Source organism: Anoplopoma fimbria, chromosome 5, assembly GCF_027596085.1.
Source record: "Anoplopoma fimbria isolate UVic2021 breed Golden Eagle Sablefish chromosome 5, Afim_UVic_2022, whole genome shotgun sequence".
Taxonomy (NCBI): Eukaryota; Metazoa; Chordata; class Actinopteri; order Perciformes; family Anoplopomatidae; genus Anoplopoma; species Anoplopoma fimbria.
The window spans coordinates 4,535,652-4,557,294 of NC_072453.1; the positions used below are offsets into that span (position 1 = coordinate 4,535,652).

A 21,643-nucleotide genomic window follows, 5' to 3' on the forward strand; every position below is an offset into this window, starting at 1 on the left:
TCTTTCTTTTTTCTTTTTTGCACAGTTCTGAAAACATTAAATGTTTAATATAGGCATGTAAAGTCAAAAAGGCTACAAAACTGGGACACTTTTCTTTACACAGTTACACAGTTCAGTGACATGTCTTGTTTATTTTGGCTACAAAGATGATGTGATGTCTTTAGAAAGCTAAGAAAATCCTTGTTTCAATAGTATATGAAACTCAAAATGCCCTTTGTTATTAATGTGACTGAAAATTTTGGAAATTCTATTTGAATAAATGATATTTTTGAAAGCTAACCTCACCTTTTAATTGCCAAATAATAACATACACTCTTACCAGCGGTCAAAACAATGCCATTTACTGCTTTTTATATAGAAATAAAATGTATATTATGCATAATTGAGTTCGGCATTTTGGCCAAAAATTCAACCAACTTTCTAGAACCATTCAACCAAATTCTACTTTTTGCACAGGCCTTCGTTTCAATAACAAGGGACTTATACTTCAAATAAGCCTGTCAACGGAAAAATCCTCACACTGTGCCAAAAATGTAACATTTCTTCTGTGGTGCGAGAGGCCTATAACCAATAACCATATAAACAGACGACAACTACAAGTTAATAAAAGTAAGTGTTCTGAATCCAAACAGGGATTTCCTTTTGAAAATGTAGCATTTTCGTTTTTAATCTCTAATTGCTTCAGGCCACAGCACAATACCCCAACTTATAATGGCTTGACCCTGAGCCTTCCTCGTAGCACTTATTGCATTCGTATTAGTTGTTGCACTTATTGAATTTGTATTTGTTTACTGCACTTATCCTATTCGTAGTAGTTTGTAGCACTTACTATATTCGTATTAGTCTGTTGCAATTATTGTTTTCGTAGTAATCTGCCTCTGCACTATACTTTTGCTCTGGTTTATGCTTTAAGATGCTTGTTTAAGAAAGGAGATGCACTTATGACTTCTGGTGACTAGTAGTTCTCTTGAATACCTATGTTGAATACACTTCCTGTAAGTCGCTTTGGATAAAAGCGTCTGCTAAATGACTGTAATGTAATGTAATGTAATGTAATGACTGGTTGATTGAAATGGTAAAATAAGTCTTGTATACCATTTAATAAATTGGAGGGAACGAATTTCATCAAGATGATTGATATTTACTTTAGGTCACTCAGGAGGGAGTAAACTGACCCAGCAACCCATCGGTGCTGATGACCCCTGGGACCTGAGACGCTTATACTATTTTTTGATTTGATTTGATTTAAATTTATTTCGAACATGTAAAAGAAAACAAAAAATATATATCATACACAAATTATTGATGTTAAACAAAATAGAAAGCATAATTCGATACATAAATGATAAATACTTGATAATTGTAACATGTTCGAAAAGGGGTGGGAAGAAGTTTACACTTATTTAATCCCATCCCTTCTCCGTAATTCATTGAAATTAACATTCCTTAGTCATATACTGTTGACCACATGTGGGCACTTTTTACGCATTACCCAAGTAAATGTTTGTTTTGCCAACTGACGCCCACGATGCGACCAGCTGATACCACCTCAGGCTGGCATCCGGCCACCGAGCTTTCTATCAGGCCGGGAGGGAGGGTCCGATATGAGTCAGGGGGGGGCGGCTTGGCATCGGTGGCCATGGGTGTGCCCCTCCAGGCAACTGAATTTAAGCAGAGGTCCAAAACTATTCCAGTCAGCGAAAGAGAGAAAGAAGCAACATGAGTCTGACCGAGAAAGACAAGGCTACCGTCAAGGCCCTGTGGGGCAAGATCTCCAAGTCCTCTGATGCTATTGGAGCTGACGCTCTGGGCAGGTAAGTGTCACTTTTACCCATGTTTCAAGATAAAGTTGGAAGTAGTGTTATGACGTGCTTTTACTCTATTTGCAAATTACTACTTTTAGGGATTTAGTACAGTTTTTGTGTTGTGTCTTGTCATCAATATCCAGGTATGCTCCAAGTGAGGCTCGAACTCACAACCATTGCGCCATTGGAGCCTGTTTTTCTTTGGCATTCATACAAAAAAAACCCAAAACGTATCTCATAAGATACAGGGTTAAGAAAGGCCTACTTCATTAATTTGTTCTGCGCCAGCTCTCAAACATGCCCACCACTTACCCTCCTCCTCCTCCTCCTCCTTCAGGATGCTCGTCGTCTACCCGCAAACCAAGACCTACTTCACCCACTGGTCAGACCTGAGTCCCAACTCTGCTCCCGTGAAGAACCACGGGAAGAATGTGATGTCTGGAGTCGCTCTGGCTGTGGCCAAGATCGACGACCTGACCGGTGGCCTGCTGGATCTCAGCGAGCAGCACGCCTTCACCCTGAGAGTGGACCCGGCCAACTTCAAGGTGAGACAGGGGTCACTGGCATCATGAGAAGGACATGTTCCTCTCATGTTATACCCACGTTAGGATGACTTGTGGGGCACTTTTAGAGCTTTATTTGGGTATAAATTACGCATTAAGTATAAATCTTTATTATGGACTCAGATGGTCCACTCACATCCAACATACACACACACACATATGACACATTAAAATACATACTCAAAAATACTGTACTAAAATAGGTGCAAGCTATCATGCCAATGCTTTCGAAGCCTGGATGTGAACCGATAGCCCATCATAGGGTTGGTTAAGGCTATAATGATGCTATTTTCTGATAAATCCAATCGACACATGAAATTGATGCATTGATGTTGTGCCTAAATAAATCTTAGTTTAGACTAGACTTAGTCCTGACTTCATTTTTGTTTAATCTGACAAAAGAAGGAGACGTCTTTGTTTTTCAAGCTGATTCACTATTTTCTGAAGAATATTTTGCACTCAAATGGCATTTCGTATTTCAAGCTTGGAGGAATGTGGAAAATAACCAACCTCCTTTCTTGTTAGCCTTCATTTACAATTGTTTCCTCTGCCATCCACAGATCCTCTCCCACTGCATTCTGGTGGTGCTCGCCATCATGTTCCCAAAGGAGTTCACCCCGGAGGTCCACGTGGCCATGGATAAATTCTTCTGTGGCGTGTCCCTGGCTCTCTCTGAGAAATACCGCTAAACTGCTCAGTGTGGAAAGCGGTCCGCTACGGGCGATCATGTAACTCGTGGTGAAAAAAGAATGGAATAAACTGCATATGCAAAACTGATCATACTGTGGTTTTCATGTCTCCTGAAACATTACATTACAGTCATTTAGCAGACGCTTTTATCCAAAGCGACTTACAGGAAGTGTATTCAACATAGGTATTCAAGAGAACTACTAGTCACCAGAAGTCATAAGTGCATCTCCTTTCTTAAACAAGCATCTTAAAGCATAAACCAGAGCAAAAGTATAGTGCAGAGGCAGATTACTACGAAAACAATAATTGCAACAGACTAATACGAATATAGTAAGTGCTACAAACTACTACGAATAGGATAAGTGCAGTAAACAAATACAAATTCAATAAGTGCAGCGAACTGATACGAATACAGTGAGTGCAACAACTAATAGGAGTGCAATAAGTGCTACGAGGAAGGCTCCGGGTAGTACTTCTTGAGATATGTTTTCACTTTATACATGCACAAGAGTCAAATGTCTACAGACATGGGGGACAAATGGATAGACACGTTTTGTTCTTTATTTAATACAGAGAAATACACACGATGATCACACAGCTTGACATGGAAGAAAACTAAAGTACAGCATTAAAACTGACCGCATGTCATTATGGCATGAGTCGAAGGGGATCTGACATAGTGAGACAGACAATGTTTCCAGGTTTATTGTATAATAAACACACACAATAGAGGCTCTTATGATTTCATAACGACTCGTATTTTATCGTCACCCAGAATGAGCCTGAAAGACAAGAGAGACATTGTGAGTCCACAAGCATGATTTATTATTTATTCATTTAATTCGTTCAATCATATCTGGCTTCTCTTACCTGAGCAACGCAGCAGCGACCAGACATCCCCCGATGGGTCCCACCCAGTAAACCCAGTGGTAGACCCAGTAGTTGGTCATCACTGCTGGACCGAAAGCCCTAGCAGGGTTCAGACACGTCCCTGATATGTCACCCCTGCACCGACAGGAAAAAAAACAGTTGAATTATGAATATAGTTTGAAAGATGTTCTCTCTCCGTCTATATATAGCAGAATATGATATAAATTTAAATTGGCATAAATAGTAAAAACAGCCAGAGTCACCATTACATGGTTATACCATTTGAATTTTTTGGGTTCTAAGATCAGAAATAACAAAAAAACATTTGCACTTGTATTCAAAACAATACATTCAGTTTCCTGTCAGCATAGGTTAAAGTATTTGTTAATACATTTAAATATTTATTTTCATATAAATTGTAATAATTGTATTAATAACAGATAATTGAAAACAATCTTATTAGATTAAAAACAAGGCCTTCCAAATGAAATAAATAGAAATATACATATTATTTATCTATTTATAATAAATAATATTTAGTTATCTTTTTATTTTTTTATTTTTTATGGACACCTTTAAAGTGTAAGCTCACCCCAAGGTCTGAGCGTAAATCCACCCACTGCAAAATTTGAAAAAAGCTCAAATGTGGGCAAGGGGCTGAAAGATGTTAACCCTAGCACCCTAACATCATCAGAAAAGTTCAATCATGCTAGTGAAAGTAGAAACTGAGGGAGGAGCTGCTGGCTTTCATATCCCATATTAATGTTTAACACACTGCACAATAAACTGTTGACACATTATGGTCATTGCCCTTTTATCTCACCCTGCCAGGACGTTGATGATAACCGTGCAGCCCACCAGGAACGGAGCAAGCGGCGTTTTCGTCTTGCCGTTGACCGCCACCAGCAGCACCACCATGGTGATCAGGCAGGTCATGGCCACCTCCCCAAAGATGGCTCCAGACAGCTGGCTCTCTGACTTGAGGATATCAAACGCTGCTCCTGTTGCGTTTAAGTAGCGGTCTGTAGGGGTCATCATCTATGAAATGCATTATTAAAGATTTTATGAATTGGATTTTATATGTTTATATGTGTGTGCAAAAAGAGAGCATCATTGCAGGAAATGTTGCACTTTGATTTCAACTGACCTTGGCCATTCCAGCTCCCAGGACTCCTCCAATCAGCTGGCTGGCCAGGTAGGGTCCTACCATCATCAGGTCCATGCCTCCACACAGGTAGATGGCAATAGTGAAGGGAGGGTTGAAATGGGAGCCACTAGAGGAAGATAAGCAGCAGAGATCAGATCTTTTTTTTTCCTCTACCCATTCCAAATATAGGATTCTGCCAAATTCCTGCGTCTGACTCTATTTCATTCTACTCCTTACACCTTTACCTTATGTTATCCATGACCGCCACCATCACTGCCACAGCCAGTCCATGCACAAGGGCCGGCTGCAGGCGTCCAGCCGCCGGCACATTCTCGATGACGGACACGCAGCCGACGAAAACGAAGAACATGGTCCCCACTATCTCGGCCAGGCAGGGCTGGAACAGAGTCTCGTATTTGTTGGGAGGTTTTGGAGCAGGTGGCTTATTACCCTTCTCCATCAGAGTAAAGTCTGTGTCTTCCATTTCCATTTTCTCAACTCCCATGGCTGCTTTGCTTTTCTTTCTGCCTTTACGAGACCTCTGCTCCCGGGAGGATTGTCACAAATACTCTGCACCTGCAGCACCTAGACCTCAATCAGCCTGTGCTGTGGTGATATATATATATTCATGTCCAATAGCTGGCACACTGAGTTGGAGTTGCATCACTGGTCATAAAACATCAAAGCTGAACGCTACTCTGAATTTCCTCGAATCAGAACAATCCCCGCCCATCCAGTCCTTGAAGGAGTCCTCAGGGTGACCTTCTGGAAAATAGGTCATAAGGTTTAAAACAAGACTTGAGCTGTTGGAGGTAGACATCAGTCAGAGGGGTCAGATGAATGAAGGGCTTCATCATGCAGCCCGTTGTAATTCCCTGAGAATAACAGCTTTAGTGTATATTATAATCATACAATCCTATTATTCTTATTATTACAAAAAAATTCCATTCGTCTTTGATAAAAGGGGTTTTTATATATAATATATCATATTTTTAAAGCAAACACCCTTCTTTTGAATACTTTCCAAATTCTTCCATAATTCTGGCCAGCAACTTTAAAGCAAACTGCCCAATAGTTTATTAACTAGTCAAATTTACTTCACCTCAACCAACAACAACAATAAATGGTTACTTGCACATTAATACACCAGTAATAATAACAACCATATAATATCTAATAAATCATACAACACCATCTAAGAATGAATTGTTCTGCATACTTTAATACGTGTGTACATTTTGGCTGTTAGTAAGTAGTACATTGTGTAAGTACATTGTGGTCTGCTACTTTTACTTAAGTAAAGTATCTGAATACTTCTTCCACCGGGGACACAAGATAAGGTCATTTTGTAAGTCTTGTGTTCCCCTGGAGGCTTGGATTGTCTTTTGCTTTGTCACCAATCTGTTTTTAAATCTGACATTTTATTAGTATTCATATATATTACAGACCCTTTATGAGTTGTGTTTGTAGGTATATTATTTGATTACTCTTTCCATCACTACTTTAGTGAAGCAAAAATGTTATATGCCGTTTCTCTGTGTGATTGCTATAGTTCTGCACCTGCACACCCAATAGAGTGCTTATGATCCCTCTTCATCATTATTACAGCCACCACATCCATTTTTTAGGTATGCACATATATATTTTTTAAATCTATTTGTTTTTAGAAAGCCTTTCATTCTCACTTACTGCTTTGTTCAGTTAATCTAAGGGCACCGGGTTTATGATTCTAATCTAGCAGTGGCCTGTCCTTGTACCACCTTTTAAGTAATAAAGCAAGTTATAAACCAAAGCATGGTTTTCCATTGAGGACCTTGACCGACTACAAAAAGACTGTTGAAAGATAACAGAAAGTGTGATCATGCGTATAAAATGTAGTGTATGAAATATAAAATGTCTCTGGATGTCTTCCAGCAGTGATCGAGCATGTAAAGTCCAAGTTAGGAGTATCTATCAGTTCCCTATCATATCATCTAACACTTTATTGAGTCTAGAAGTAAAAAAACATTTCATTGAGTAGGAGCCAACAATTATCACTTGTTCAAGGCACACATTTTGCTGACAAATAATAATATTACTGTCTATTTGTGGACTATTGCATGAACATCCAAATGGAAACGCTGTCATCAGGTCAGTCGGGATGTCCTCTCTCTCCTCTTTGATAAATTACACATTCACCTCATCACAATTCGGGTCTTCTCGTCACCTAACAGCAACCTGGAAAAGAGTGATACGTCAATTATTCGTCATTCACATCAGTACTGAGTAGATTTAATGTTGAGAACATGGATGAACTGGGCAAAGGCTCTGGGATTCAGCTGCAAAATTTAAGCGACACAAAACAACTATAAGACTCAAAATGCATATAAAAAAAGGTGCAAAACAACTACGAAAATACACAAAATGATTGCAAAAAAATTGCTTTAAACCACTTTGAGTCTGGGGGATCTGTTACATGTCTGTTCCCAGGGGCTCATTGTCTCATAATCCCTGCATGTTTAAGAAGTTAGTAATAGCTTGACTCAACTAAAACAGTGAAGTAGGTCAGCGGTCAGACTGAAGATCACTGGGTGGAGTTATCGGAGCACAGTTTCTGGCTCTGTGTAAAGTCGGACTGAAGTCCAGTGGAAAAGGAGGAGGGAGGTTGCTATTGTTATAAACTGCCTTACTAGGAAAAATCAATCTGCATGAGATAGTCACCGACACACTGCTGACATTTCAGCATCACGTGTGGCATATTAATTGAATCATTGCCATCTCGGCTTTCTCTATTTATATGCCTCTTTGGCTCAACCCATTTATGTTTAACTCTACCACAATAAATACTGCATGGTATACATCCATGTTTGCTTGATGGCAACTTTCTTCACTGCTTTTGTTGTTGCTGAATAGCGTTAAACCATCGGCAGGATGTGAACCAACTTGCCCTTTAAAACGTCGACTAACTTGTAAAAACACTGTTCCATAGCGCCACTAGTGGTCAAAAAACGTAACAGGATGCCTTAAAGTTTCAACAACAGCTCCCTCTGCATACCACTAACAAATACTTACTTAAAAAGAATCTAGAAAGCCTGTTAAATAGTTACAGTGGAAAAATACGACTGTGTTCTCAACTGTAAATACCTGATGAAGCTGACAGTGAGCAGCGCGCCACAAGTGGGTCCCACCCAGTAGATCCAGTGATGGTCCCAGTGGTTTGCAACCACTGCAGGACCGAAGGCCCGAGCAGGGTTCATACAGGCTCCAGACAACGACCCCCTGAGACAACAACCAGCACACGGCAACACTGTAACTCAGCAGGTGACCGGAGTGATACGGCACAAGAGCATGCCTTTCATTTATATTTGATTCATAATTATTGGATTGTTATTTTTAGTGCAGCATAAAATCTAAAATTCTGCCCACAGTTTTGTTATTATGCAGATTCAAATGTCAAAACAAATACAAACATTGTATCAAAATTGTCCTTTGATATTTCCTACAGATAGAGTTGATTAAACATGAATCTGCCCTTCAAGAGGTAATAAACAAAACCAATGCTGACTATAGACATCCATCTGATATGTGAAAACAACAAATACACCTGAAGAGGAGGGTTCAGGCCAAGTTGTCAGAAAATAGAAAAGATAGATATGGTTAAACATTAAACTGCCCTTCAAAAGTTGGTAACCAAAACCAATTATGAACATGGAATCCAACTGATAAGTGATCATGATAAATACACCTGTGGAGGAGGGCTCTGGTCAGTGTGGCGGAAAATATTGAGACACTGTGGTCATGTCATCTGTCTCTTTCTATTTAAAAACCTACAATTTTTAATGCTAAAGTTAGTATTTTCAGACTTAGTTTATTTGAATTTCTAAACTTTTAGGCCAACAATAGTTAGAAAATGTTGTATTAGACTATCAGGAATTCAATCAGCTTGAAAAATGGAGGCCTTCATGTAGAGAAATAAAACATTGACTCTCTTTATGGATCCATTATTCCCTAGGAAGTTTCCTGGAGAAAATTATATCTCTCAAAATTGATAATGTCTTGAAAGACAGTTTTTTTATAGTTAGTTGACTGTATGAGCAGTTATTGATTTCCATAGGAATAAGAACTGCCTCATATAAAAATATATATAAAAATATTTGTCATGTCCTCAAAATTTCAAAAATTCTGCCTATGATCTAGAAGATTGATAGACGTAGCTGGAATAATGGTGATGTTGGGGATGAATTTCCTCTGAAGGCTCTTACCCTGCAAATATGTTGGCCGTCACAGTGAGGCCGATGCAGAAAGAAACCCACGGTGATCGGGTTTTGCTGTTGACGGCGCCCATGCACACCACCGTGATGAGGAACAGGGTCATCATCACCTCAGCCAGAGTGGTTTTAGCCAGATCTTTATTGACTACATCAAAGGCTCCTCCGAGGGACGCATTATACACATTAAAGGGGAACACTGCCTAAAAGTAGATCAAAGTGAATATCTATTATTCAATGCATGATAAACTTGACTGGTTTTCATATATTTTTACATTTATTTCTGTTCAACACAACACAGCATGCCAGGAAATCAAGACCAAGTGTTACCAGGATTTAAAATAAACGTTTTTGTTAAGTAAAAAAAATAAGTAAAAATATGTATTTACCAAGTCAAACTAGATAATATGTCAACATTTTGAATTACTACCTCTATATTGTCTAATATCTTATCTAATAACTTTGACATAATAAGTCAGACATTTTTACATTTTTTTAATTATTCTAAGTATTTTTGATTGATTCATCTTTTTTTGTTGTTTTTCTTGACAGAATTGGACTTCCACAGTTTTTTCCCACCTTGGTCAAAGCCGCACCGATCATGCCTCCACACATCTGAGCCAGCACATAAGGCAGCAGGAGGGGAAGCCCCATCCCTCCACACAGGTAGACGCTCAGAGAAACCACAGGGTTAAAGTGGCCCCCACTGCAATACACATAATGGACTTTACTCTCAAATGATGTCGCAGACTGACAATAATGTCACCTGAGACATGGAATAAACAAAATCTGCATTTGATTCTTAGTATATCTATAAATTCTAAATTTGTTGTATCAAATAGAACAAGTCGGTGACAAACTATATGCAACTTATATCCACAATTACTAACTCACATGTTAAGGTTAATTCACTTTAGATAAGTCCGTTTTTGATTGCTCTACACATGCATTTAGGAGGGAATTAAGACCTTTCTAATTTGGTAAAAACAAGAAATATTCAGTTAACTCAAAAACAAACATCATCAAGCATTTAACAGTATTTTACCTAATTTGCCCAAACACCATGATCAGCACTCCCAGGGCCAGTCCATGTGCCACAGCGGGCTGGATGACACCTGCTCCCACATTCCCAATAACAGAGGCACACCCCACAAACACAAACAGGCTCGTCCCAAACAGCTCAGCCAGGCAGGGCTGCACATACTGCTCAAAGATGCATCTCTTCTTGTTCCTGTTGCCCCTCTCAGATGCCGTCTCTCCCGTCTCAGCTATTGTGAAGACCTGTGTCTTTGTTTCTGACATGATGGCTTAAAAAATACAACCTTTTCTGCCCTGTTCCACTGGTGGAGACCACAGCCCGCACTAGGTGGTCTGATGAATGAACCCTTAGTTTATGTGCCACTCTCGGGATGATCCATTAAGGATATACGCACGTCCAGATTTTTCCCCCCTCTGATGCCCCACCTTCCTGCAATTGTTTATACTCCCAAGAGTGCTGGTAATAAGGAGAAGCTCATAAAATGATTAGTATGGTGTTAGAGAGATAAGGATAATGGCTGTCAGCACAGCTGAAACACTTGTTTTGTTAAGGTAATACCACATGTTTTCCTTTTCTATGGAAAAAAATGATTTTAATACATCTGAGGAGGGTGTGAACTTTGTTTTTTTCATGTTAAACCTGCAATAATTGATTTTTTTTTGCCACCTTTGGGGCCAGTGGACACAACCCTTATATATAAAATCACTTTTAAGTTGATATGCTGAACATGTTAGCAGTGGTGGAAGAATCATTACGGTTTTATTTAAATAAAAGTAACAATACAACAGTATAAAAATATTCTGTTACACGTAAACAAATCTGTTTTCTTAATAGTAATAAAGTACAACAGTATTAGCATCAAAATATCATATATAATCAAAATATAATATAAGTACCAAAAACAAACTACTCACAAGGCAGTCCCATTTCAGTCATAAAGATTACTGGATTATAACTGATGCATTCTTTTGTAGATAACGTTATTGTTACAACAATTAAAGATGGTGTTAATGTTTATTAGTTTATATGTTGCAGATAAGCTTAATCTATAATATAACATCATCATTTATCAGTTGATTTACATTTTGTATTCATAATTTAAATCTAAAGTAACTAGTGGCCTAACTAAACTTATCAAACGAGTGAATACCACTGGATTCAGTATAAAGTGGCAGTAAATACCTCATAATTGTACTTCAGTAAATGTACTCACTGCTTGTTAGCAATCACTTACCAATCCAACAAGTACTAGCAACATTACCATTACATTGTAGTTAGTAATAATTGTAGGTTAATCATTACGAGAACCCCTTCACATAGAAGCAGTCTCGTGATCTATAACCATAAACGTATTGATGCTTACAACACAATAAACGTCATAGTACTCACAGTATATCTAAACACACAAACATCCATACAGCTAATTTTGATAATATCTGCTTGTCCCTCCCTCTGCAGATAAACTAGCTAATAGGTTGATATAGTCCACAACAAAGTACAAAAATGAACAGAGCAACACAGTCTTACACAAAAGGACATTTTTATTCAACTGCACCTGAACGGCATTCATCAAATAAAGTCTATCACAAACTTATCTGTCCCATGTCCTCTTTGCTGTTTGAAAACCAGGCTCAAGAATAGAAAACATTTTATGGGCAAATGTAAATGAACCAAGAGTTGCAAAATAATGCTTTTCTTGCAGTTTCAAACTGGTTCTATCACATGCATGTTTCTATGTTTTGTACGAAAATGAGTCTGGAAGTACAGTTGATTCATAAATAAAACCAAAATGGCACATCAAAAACAGAAAAGGACATCTGAAAACACAATAGTGTAATCAATATCCAACGAAGGTGAGCAGATTTTGAAATAATATGTTTGTTTAAGTGAATGGACTGAAATTTCTTTAAGCAAATGAATACGTTCAAACGTTCAGTGCCACTGTGAGGTACAAACCTCTTCAAAGTACTCATCGTGATCACCTCTCATCTTCGACGTGTACGTGGTAACTAAGGACGCTCGTCAATCACTTTCTGCTGATGTCGGGAGTTTTTGCACCGGGACAGCTCCCTGACGGGGGACGTGGGGGAGAATATGGGCTTCCTCTTTCCCAATGTCTCCCTTCCCACTTCTTCTCCAGTTGTTGATTTTGGCGTTCGCATGTGTAAAGCATGTCCAACAGTGGAGCAGTTTCACACTCAAAATGCCAACTGTGACAGACCTAAGGAAACAGAGCATGACCTGTTCCTTTAAATGACGCTCAAACTGACAGGATGAGTGAAAATAAGATATAGAATATAATATAACGCTTAACACATATTAGTAACACAAAGTAAATACATGACCCTGGAACTAAGCGGTCATAGTTTCATATTTTCTACTACCGATTACATGCCCATTCATTTACATGGAACTGTAACATAACATGTGCATTACCCAGATTGAGTTTGTCCTTGGTGGCCCAGGAGATACTGTAGTGCTGAAGCAGTTGTTGCAACAGCTCCCTCTCATCCAGGAACTCCAGACGCTCAATTCTATAAGAAAAAAAACAAAACTATTTCATCATCTGTTCAGGAATGGGATCTTTCATATCAGACTATATAACACATATGACATAATACTGTAGGGTTAGAAATTGATGCACCAACACTCAAACTTCTGATTTAAATCCCTCCTCCAGTTTGTGACATTGTAAGGGATGTGTCTGTGTTGTTGATCAAACACTAACTTCAGACTGAGACAATAGCCAACATTCATGCAGCAGAGGCTATGATATCCTGACTTTTAGTTCCTATGGTTTACTCTCCACAAATCTGGATGCTATACTTCCCATAATGCAACACGGTTACATCTTTCGTTGGACCCTTGCCCACTTCATTTCAAACTCCCCACCCCCAGTTAATAACGCAGGTTTTATGTTCAAAACTTGTCCCCAGACCAAAGCTGAGAGTACATCTGATGACTCTTTCCAGTCACATTTGATAGAAGAACACAATGTGTTCTGGGCTACTGCAGAAACATGGCGATGCAGAATGCAGATTCAATTATAAGGACCTGCTCCCTATTGATATATATTAAGGGCTAATTAACGAAAACACTATTCTGAGTTTCAGGCTGATGATAATGATAACATAGTTATGAATATTATATTCCATTTCTGCTAATTCACCTCCATCCTTCAGACTGGCCCTTTTAAACTACGACAAATACAGTAGCTTTTGGACAAATGGATTTAATGGAGTGCTAAGTACTACTTGCTCTGGGCCTGCATTACCTTCCCACGTCATCCTGGGGCAGCATACTGTAGACCGTCATCATGTCCAGAGCATCAGCATGCTCCCAGCCCGTCTTCAGAAACCGCTCCTTCTGCAGATAACGCACATTAAAACCCTTTGCTGATCCTCAAAACATTCATACACTTTCGGACTTGACATTCTTAGTTGTGAAATATTGAGTTTGAGTGCTGGAGGCTACCTGAGAGTCCAGAGACTGACAGGCCTCCACTCCTGCCAGGGTGCACTGGCGACGCTGCAGGTTCTCGATCATCACCTGGCCAAATCGATCGCTCATGTTCACCTGGACACACAGATAATATTAGAGGGGGGAGCCTTACATTCGGCCACATTATTCAACTTCTGTCATTTAGAATACCTTTTTATAAATAGGAAACACAGATACTTGCGTAAGGTGTCCCTTAGATAACAGAAGCAAACAACTGCATTCTTCTTATATAGTTGGAAGTCGTCTTTTGTCTTGTTTACCTGTTCATAGTTGATGAACATGGCGGTGTGGAAGGTTTCCGCAGCCCAGTGAACTACATTGGAGGACTGGGAGGGCGTCATGTAGACCAGCACACACTCTGACAGGAGCAATGTAGGTAATCTGGGAATGAGAATAGTAGTACACTTTACCACAACAACAGAACTGAAAAGCACTGAAAGAGACCGTAACTATGTCATCTGGATCCTGATATGCTTCAAATGTAATATGCTCTAAGCACAGTAGAAAACAATGAAACTGTAATTCAGTCCATCAGCCAACCTACCTTAAAATCTATAAATGATCTTGTCTAACTGTTATCCTTCGTGTACTTTCATTAAAACTACCTAAACTATATAATCTCTCATATTCACAGAGGATTATTACATTTTCTTTTCAACCTTTAGTGTTGGCAGGCAGAACAGAAATGTGTAATGACATTTGCTCTTTAAACAACAAAGACTAATAATAAAAAAAAAAAGTGAATTTCCATTCACATATGGCAGCTTCCTGAAAAAGAGGGCATTGCTCTTAGTGAAACTTCCCTGAATAAATAAAGCATACAATGTGGTAGTTACGAGCTGGGGCCATAGAAAACACCCCACATACAAGAAAGCATGTCTTTGCCAGTAAACTCCTAAGATTAGACATGTGGATTGGTCTACTGCTACCGATTGAAAAATACTTATCAAAACCTCTACAGAAGCTTCCACTATGCAGGAAATGTAGCTTACTGGTTGTAAGCACAGCATCTGTAGCACCATATACAGCAGGGATAGCGAAAGCCAACCCCAGATTCACTCTAGTTTTGAAACGAGCTTTGTCCACTTGGCATTTTGCCTTAAAAAAAAACAACATTACCATCAGATTAATCCCTCTTAATTTGATGAATAATAGGGATTACTTTTGTATGAGTCCATACATTGTTTTTTTTGTTTTTTATGAAAGTCCTGCATAGCATATCTTTAAGTACACTGCTTTCATGTCATGCTGTCACTCTCCATGAAGGTGCATATTTAGTAACATTTTGGTTAAACATTTTGCCATATTTCAAGTCCACAGTAGGTTGAGTGTTAATTGCTCAAAACTAGAAGTTTTGGTGGGGTATCCTTTCAAATCAGGCTACAGACATTATGCATTAAATCTGCATCACAGTGACTTTGTTACCTAGAGTTACTTATCTCGAGAAAACACAGAGAAAAAGTTAAATTCTCGGATTTTCTCGGAAATGCAGAAAACAAAACACAACTGACAGACAGCAGTGCGAAGTCAAAATAAAAATTTCGTCCTGATACGCTGTTTGCTTGGCGTGACTAGATTGAAGCTTAAAATTCAGATGAAGGAAACAAGTCCTCACATACTCTGGATTAAGCTGGAACTTCTTCAGTTTTTCATCCAAGCTGGAGATGTCTCTGAGGTCTGCCCCGATGATACAGTAACGGTCCGAGTCGAGGCTGTGGGCATCTGAGCAAACAAAACACAAACACACACTGTGAAGAGGTTGGAGAAGATACTAAACAGATGCACACAACGATTATCAGAGCTAAACCACATGCAGTAGATATGTTATGTAATCACTGTATCTGTTGTTCATTACCTAGTAGTAAGGAGTCTGTTGAGTGGGTTTCGATGAGGGGTTTGGACAGGGGCGGTTTTGTCCTAGTCAAAGAAAATTGTTTATATTTATTTCATTTTTTGGCTTCCATGGTCATAATTGTGATAATATTGCACTTACTTCAGTATACAAGATATTTCTGAGTGAACTTTTCTCATACAAACACTTATAAAGAGCTTAATCTGAATACTGGAAGTTGATATTTATATAAAATAGACATACAAATATATGTCTATAAAAAGCCTATTCAAAATAAATCCTTACATACATGTATTGATTTTAATATGGTATAAACAGACTGCTACTGAATTCTTTTGAACATCTGTAAATGTAGCTCTGCCTCCCTCTACAGATCTTGACCCGACATTGCAATACCAAAGCCATTGTCATACAGTTGTACTTCTTAATATACTTCCTAATAATGGCAGTTATACTAGCTGCCTAAAGCTTAAATTCAAATTTTATTTCCCTCATCAATGCATGTTTATGCAGTGACACATTGCATAATATATAACCATCATAACCAGATCTTCTAATCTATAAGGGAAGCCCTTGGCTGATTTGGTTCATGCATTACACCCGGTATGGGGGATACATATAAACTATAATACTTATAGATATGATAATTATAATAATTGCATGGGAGTCTTACTTGATATTGTGTATTTTCCTGGCCACAACTGTTGGAAAGTCAACTTCAAAGAACTTCCTTGGCATGAGGTTTTTATCCTATAGTGACACACACACACGCACAAATACATTACATTTACATTACAGTCATTTAGCAGACGCTTTTATCCAAAGCGACTTACAGGAAGTGTATTCAACATAGGTATTCAAGAGAACTACTAGTCACCAGAAGTCATAAGTGCATCTCCTTTCTTAAACAAGCATCTTAAAGCATAAACCAGAGCAAAAGTATAGTGCAGAGACAAATTACTACGAAAACAATAATTGCAACAGACTAATACGAATATAATAAGTGCTACAAACCACTACGAATAGGATAAGTGCAGTAAACGAATACGAATTCAATAAGTGCAGCGAACTGATACGAATACAGTAAGTGCAACAACTAATACACTAAAGGTCTGTGCAGTGGAAGGCAATTAAGTGTATGTGATGCCAGAAAGTTAAATCAAATCAAACAGCATCAAAAAGTCCCATCAGAATGGTGAGTCACATTAAGTCGAGAGTCCTGCAATGCTGCAAACCTTAAGTCGCCAAAAGGTGGTGTCCATTCCAGCACCCAGGTTGATTACTTGACAGTCACACTCTGATTTCCTTATAAACGCATCAAGGAGATGGTTAACTCCTTGAACGCGGGCATAGTAACCTGTGAAAATGAGATAAGAGGATAGGTCACATCCAAAAAGACATTCCTCAGGCCATTTTCTGCAATGCAGTACATCAAATATTATACCTATCACAAATCAGATCACAGATATAAAAGCTATACAAGTCTTTTTCAACATTAGGACTGTGTGAGTGGGAGAATGTACTGCTGGCACATCCTCAACAACCACAATGTAAAGTCAAGCTGGTTATACAGACAGTCATCATTACTCTATGCACTGCACACATTCTTTCACCTCCGCAGTGTTGGGAGAATAAGGGACTTGCTGCAGATATTTCATCTCATGTACTGCAGATCATGGGACCTTGTCGTGCATTTTATATATGTTATAATTTGTACCACTTGATTTCCTTCAATAGGCTTAAGAGTTACTTTTGATCAAAGAAAAGTGCATGTGAAAGAAGAGGCTGCATCACTTACCTCTATTGATTTCAGGAGCCTTCCGCTCCCCAACAGATCTTACGAAATATTGGAGATAGGGGTCCTTCCAGTAGCTTTTACTGGTAGCAAACCTAGAATAGGATTTATAACACAGAATTATATATATATATATATACTCTTTTGGGTTTTGCTGGTATGGTATGGCTGAATCCATACATGTCTCACAGACTGTCCCCATAATGCACCATGGGCAGCAGAGTACACCTGCCCACTATGAGATTCAAGGGAAACAAGGAGATGATGTGGCAAAAAAATAAATAATAATAATATTATTTTTCAGGACCACCCTGGGAGACCCATGTTCTCGGTGTATGTTAACGTTATTATAATACATTACCACTGAGATGTAGTCTTTCATCATAATGTTGGATGCGTAGCTTGATTCGAGTAGCTATGACAGTCACGTAGTGGGTTCATTGTATCATAAAGCATGACCTTTAATGTGCATTAACTCCTTAACATGATGCAATCACAGCTGTACCAGTGTAAGGTTAAATAATGGACTTTGCTGCAGCACTCCCTTACTGTTACCTTTTGCATATGGTTGCATCGTCACAGGTCGCCCTCACTGCTTCATCGGAGGTGTCACTGTCTGTGAAGGGTCGCCGGGCTGCCATTAATAATCCTTGTCCTGACGTTATGTTATGTCCACATTAAAACTGTAAGCGCTGCACACCCTCGTCCACCTGCTCTCCACTGGTTAGCTCAGAGAAGCTAACGGGCTAAGTCAATTTTGACAGGTTAAGGTTTATTTAACAAAACGGGAGAGAAGAAGAATGATACTGTGAGCTTGGACGGGTTGCTCAAATACTTTTGTGTAGTAAAGAAAGAACGGATTGGATGAAAATGAGGGTTATTTTACGAGGGAGTCATATTCTGCTGGCTAATAACAACTCGCTGTTAGAGACGTGTGAACACTTCCGGCTACATGGTGAACACTTCCGGTTAGCATTTTTCAGATTAAAAGCATAATTGCTCAAAGTTCTCATTGTGCGCACGAATGAATTAAACCTTCTTAAATATAGTCTATGCTGCCACTACACAATCTCAGCATTGGATTTATACGTTAGAATTGTGTTTTTAAATTATGTCAATCTCCACTTGGTACTCTTTACTGTGTTTTGCACTGAGCATCGACTTTTGGTGGACAGATAATAGGTTTAGCCTTGCAATGGTTGAAAGTGCCAGTAAATGGACTGATGGTTTGTGGAGTTTGTCTTACAGCAACTTGCTTAGAATCACTTTCGTTTCTGAATGGCTTTTTACATTAAACCATTATTTGTAGGATAGTTTACTGCTCTTGCGGTAGAAGGTATCCAAACCAAATTCAGAACTTGAAATGTGATTCTTCTAAACAGAAAGAAATCAACTTAACCAATGAAATATGCGCCTGAATTAGATGCACCAGAGCCAGCAAACCACTTTGATCTGTTTTATTGTAAAATTAGAGTGGAGTGGATTTTAAAAAAAAGGGAGATTTACAAAGGGGGGAAACATATTAAAGCAAACCAGTGACAGGACATCCATCAAGTCCCATGTGAAAAATGGAATTCAAAGTCACTCAGTCTCATTTCCTCGCAAATTGTGTGTGGAAATCCTGCCAATACAAAGCCAACCTCAATAAGGACAACTCGTGTCATTCATATTGTCAAGAATGTCTTTGTGGCATCTAAGGAATGGCGTTTGAATCCCCTGTTTTACTTGTGGGAATAACTTTAGCAGATGTATTACAAATCACCCTGAGGATCCACAGGAAGAAAGAAATACAGCTGCAAATCTTGAGGCAGTGAATTTTGGAAGACCTCAGCTCTGAACAGCCACAAGCAGAATCATACAGACATATGCAATGTCATACCTGCTTCGTGGACTATTACACATCATGGTTGTCAACAAAATGTGTGTCTCAAATATTTATAGATATAGCTATAGAGATTTCTATCCCGGTTGGGAAGTTGATAACCAGCTGAAAGCATAAGGATCTATATCTTCGATCTTAAAGAAGCATAATGCATTTGGCCTCTGACCGAAGCCTTTCCCAATCATTTTACTGCTATCAGTTACTGGAGTTGCATGCCATTAAGGGCCAGTATAGCCTTATTGCCTTACAACAAAAAGGATGTGGGTTTACACTTATACTTGTTTCACGTAAAATGTATGTTTTCCAAGGCACTTTGTCAAAGAAAATAACATAATTTCCAGTATGTTGTAAGGATGGAAATCCGGGCTCTGGTCTCAGATGAACAAAGTGTACAAAAAGTGTCCAAAGCATCAAATTATTTGTAATTTACATAATATCATCACATTGGAGATAGTAAAATGTCTGCTTATCTTTCTTTATAATGGATTTATGTAGATGGTTTAACATATTAAAACAGCTTAGTGATGGGAGATGATCCTAGCTTGCACTGGGGATTATAAAATATATTGGAAAAATACATCAGACTCCTTCTCTTGTGACCCATTATACTGTATGAATGCACTGCGTTTTTTAGGATTTGGATGCACGATATATTTGAAGGAAGTTTTGATAACGTTTCTAGCAATACCACAAGTATCTGCGACCAATCAATGTGATAAACTCATATTACTTTTTGCATTTTTTTTTTTTATTTTTTTTACATGTGTGTCTCTGACTGATTTTCCATCAAGGGGGGGCTGTCGTATGGTGTCACTTGTTAGATAAAATCAGATAAAATAATCCTTTATTAGTCCCGCAGCGTGGAAATATACAGGATTACAGCAGCATAGAGGATAGTGCAAACAAGAGACATAGTACAAAAACAAGATAAAATAATAAGTATTATAAATGGAGCAGCATTAGAGGGTTTAAATACATTTGACAAGTGAATTCACAATAACTTCTCATAGAGAGAAGTATTCTCCTCTGTATGAGGGCTGCAGAAAAAACAAAGACATTTATGATTGGATATGTTTTAATGTAAAGTCAGTATGTCTCATCGTGGCACTTTTTGTTGTTATTGTAGTATATGCAGTGGTGTATAAAGTACCCAAAAGCCATACTTGAGTAAAAGTAAAGATACCTTCCTGGAAAATGACTCCAGTAAAAGTAAAAGTCACCTATTAGAATACTACTTGAGTAAAAGTATTAAAGTATCTGATATTTGCTGTACTTAAGTATCAAAAGTAATTTTCTGATATTAAATGTACTTAAGTATTGAAAGTAAAAGTACAAGTAAATGCTGTTAATAAAAAAGCAAAGGGTCAGAATACATATACATATACATAAACATCTACATATACTGTATATGTAGATGTTTATGTATATGTATATGTTTATGTATATGTATATGTATATGTATATGTATATGTTTATGTATATGTAGATGTTTATGTATATGTATATGTATATGTTTATGTATATGTATATGTAGATGTTTATGTATATGTATATGTATATGTATATGTATATGTTTATGTATATGTATATGTATATGTTTATGTATATGTAGATGTTTATGTATATGTATGTATATGTTTATGTATATGTATATGTATATGTATATGTATATGTATATGTATATGTATATGTATATGTATATGTATATGTTTATGTATATGTATATGTTTATGTATATGTAGATGTTTATGTATATGTTTATGTATATGTTTATGTATATGCATATGTATATGTAGATGTTTATGTATATGTATATGTATATGTATTATATATGTATATGTATATGTATGTAGATGTATTATGTATATGTAGATGTTTATGTATATGTATATGTATATGTTTATGTATATGTATATGTATATGTAGATGTTTATGTATATGTATATGTATATGTTTATGTATATGTAGATGTATGTATATGTATATGTAGATGTTTATGTATATGTATATGTATATGATGTTTATGTATATGTATATGTTATATGTATATGTATGTTTATATGTATATGTATATGTTTATGTATATGTATATGTATATGTATATGTAGATGTTTATGTATATGTATATGTATATGTATATGTATATGTATATGTATATGTATATGTATATGTTTATGTATATGTATATGTATATGTACATGTATGTATATGTGACGGGTGTTCTCCTGTCGGTGTCCAGGGGGAGGTGGTGC

The 21,643-nt window shown here is 37.7% G+C and overlaps 4 protein-coding genes across 4 annotated transcripts; 1 reads left to right on the top strand and 3 right to left on the bottom strand.

The window, feature by feature from the left end:
* The first annotated feature begins 1,681 nt into the window (after positions 1 to 1,681).
* hbae5 (hemoglobin, alpha embryonic 5) lies at positions 1,682 to 3,145 on the top strand. The gene is made up of 3 exons (XM_054598400.1): positions 1,682 to 1,814; positions 2,143 to 2,350; positions 2,929 to 3,145. Exons 1-3 carry the CDS (start codon positions 1,720 to 1,722, stop codon positions 3,055 to 3,057), a joined length of 432 nt encoding a protein of 143 aa, XP_054454375.1. The 5' UTR covers positions 1,682 to 1,719; the 3' UTR covers positions 3,058 to 3,145.
* Positions 3,146 to 3,586: 441 nt separating this feature from the next.
* LOC129091304 (aquaporin-8-like) lies at positions 3,587 to 5,702 on the bottom strand. Its single transcript, XM_054598878.1, has 5 exons — positions 5,321 to 5,702; positions 5,076 to 5,202; positions 4,752 to 4,966; positions 3,929 to 4,063; positions 3,587 to 3,840 (listed from the first exon to the last, which is right to left on the bottom strand). Exons 1-5 carry the CDS (start codon positions 5,578 to 5,580, stop codon positions 3,795 to 3,797), a joined length of 783 nt encoding a protein of 260 aa, XP_054454853.1. The 5' UTR covers positions 5,581 to 5,702; the 3' UTR covers positions 3,587 to 3,794.
* A 1,547-nt stretch (positions 5,703 to 7,249) lies between these two features.
* LOC129091515 (aquaporin-8-like) lies at positions 7,250 to 10,624 on the bottom strand. The gene is made up of 5 exons (XM_054599176.1): positions 10,368 to 10,624; positions 9,902 to 10,028; positions 9,317 to 9,525; positions 8,199 to 8,333; positions 7,250 to 7,292 (listed from the first exon to the last, which is right to left on the bottom strand). Exons 1-5 carry the CDS (start codon positions 10,622 to 10,624, stop codon positions 7,250 to 7,252), a joined length of 771 nt encoding a protein of 256 aa, XP_054455151.1.
* A 1,260-nt stretch (positions 10,625 to 11,884) lies between these two features.
* lcmt1 (leucine carboxyl methyltransferase 1) lies at positions 11,885 to 18,445 on the bottom strand. The gene is made up of 11 exons (XM_054599060.1): positions 18,065 to 18,445; positions 17,513 to 17,604; positions 16,950 to 17,071; positions 16,388 to 16,464; positions 15,718 to 15,779; positions 15,482 to 15,584; positions 14,123 to 14,243; positions 13,836 to 13,937; positions 13,636 to 13,727; positions 12,798 to 12,895; positions 11,885 to 12,582 (listed from the first exon to the last, which is right to left on the bottom strand). Exons 1-11 carry the CDS (start codon positions 18,148 to 18,150, stop codon positions 12,560 to 12,562), a joined length of 978 nt encoding a protein of 325 aa, XP_054455035.1. The 5' UTR covers positions 18,151 to 18,445; the 3' UTR covers positions 11,885 to 12,559.
* Positions 18,446 to 21,643: the final 3,198 nt, after the last annotated feature.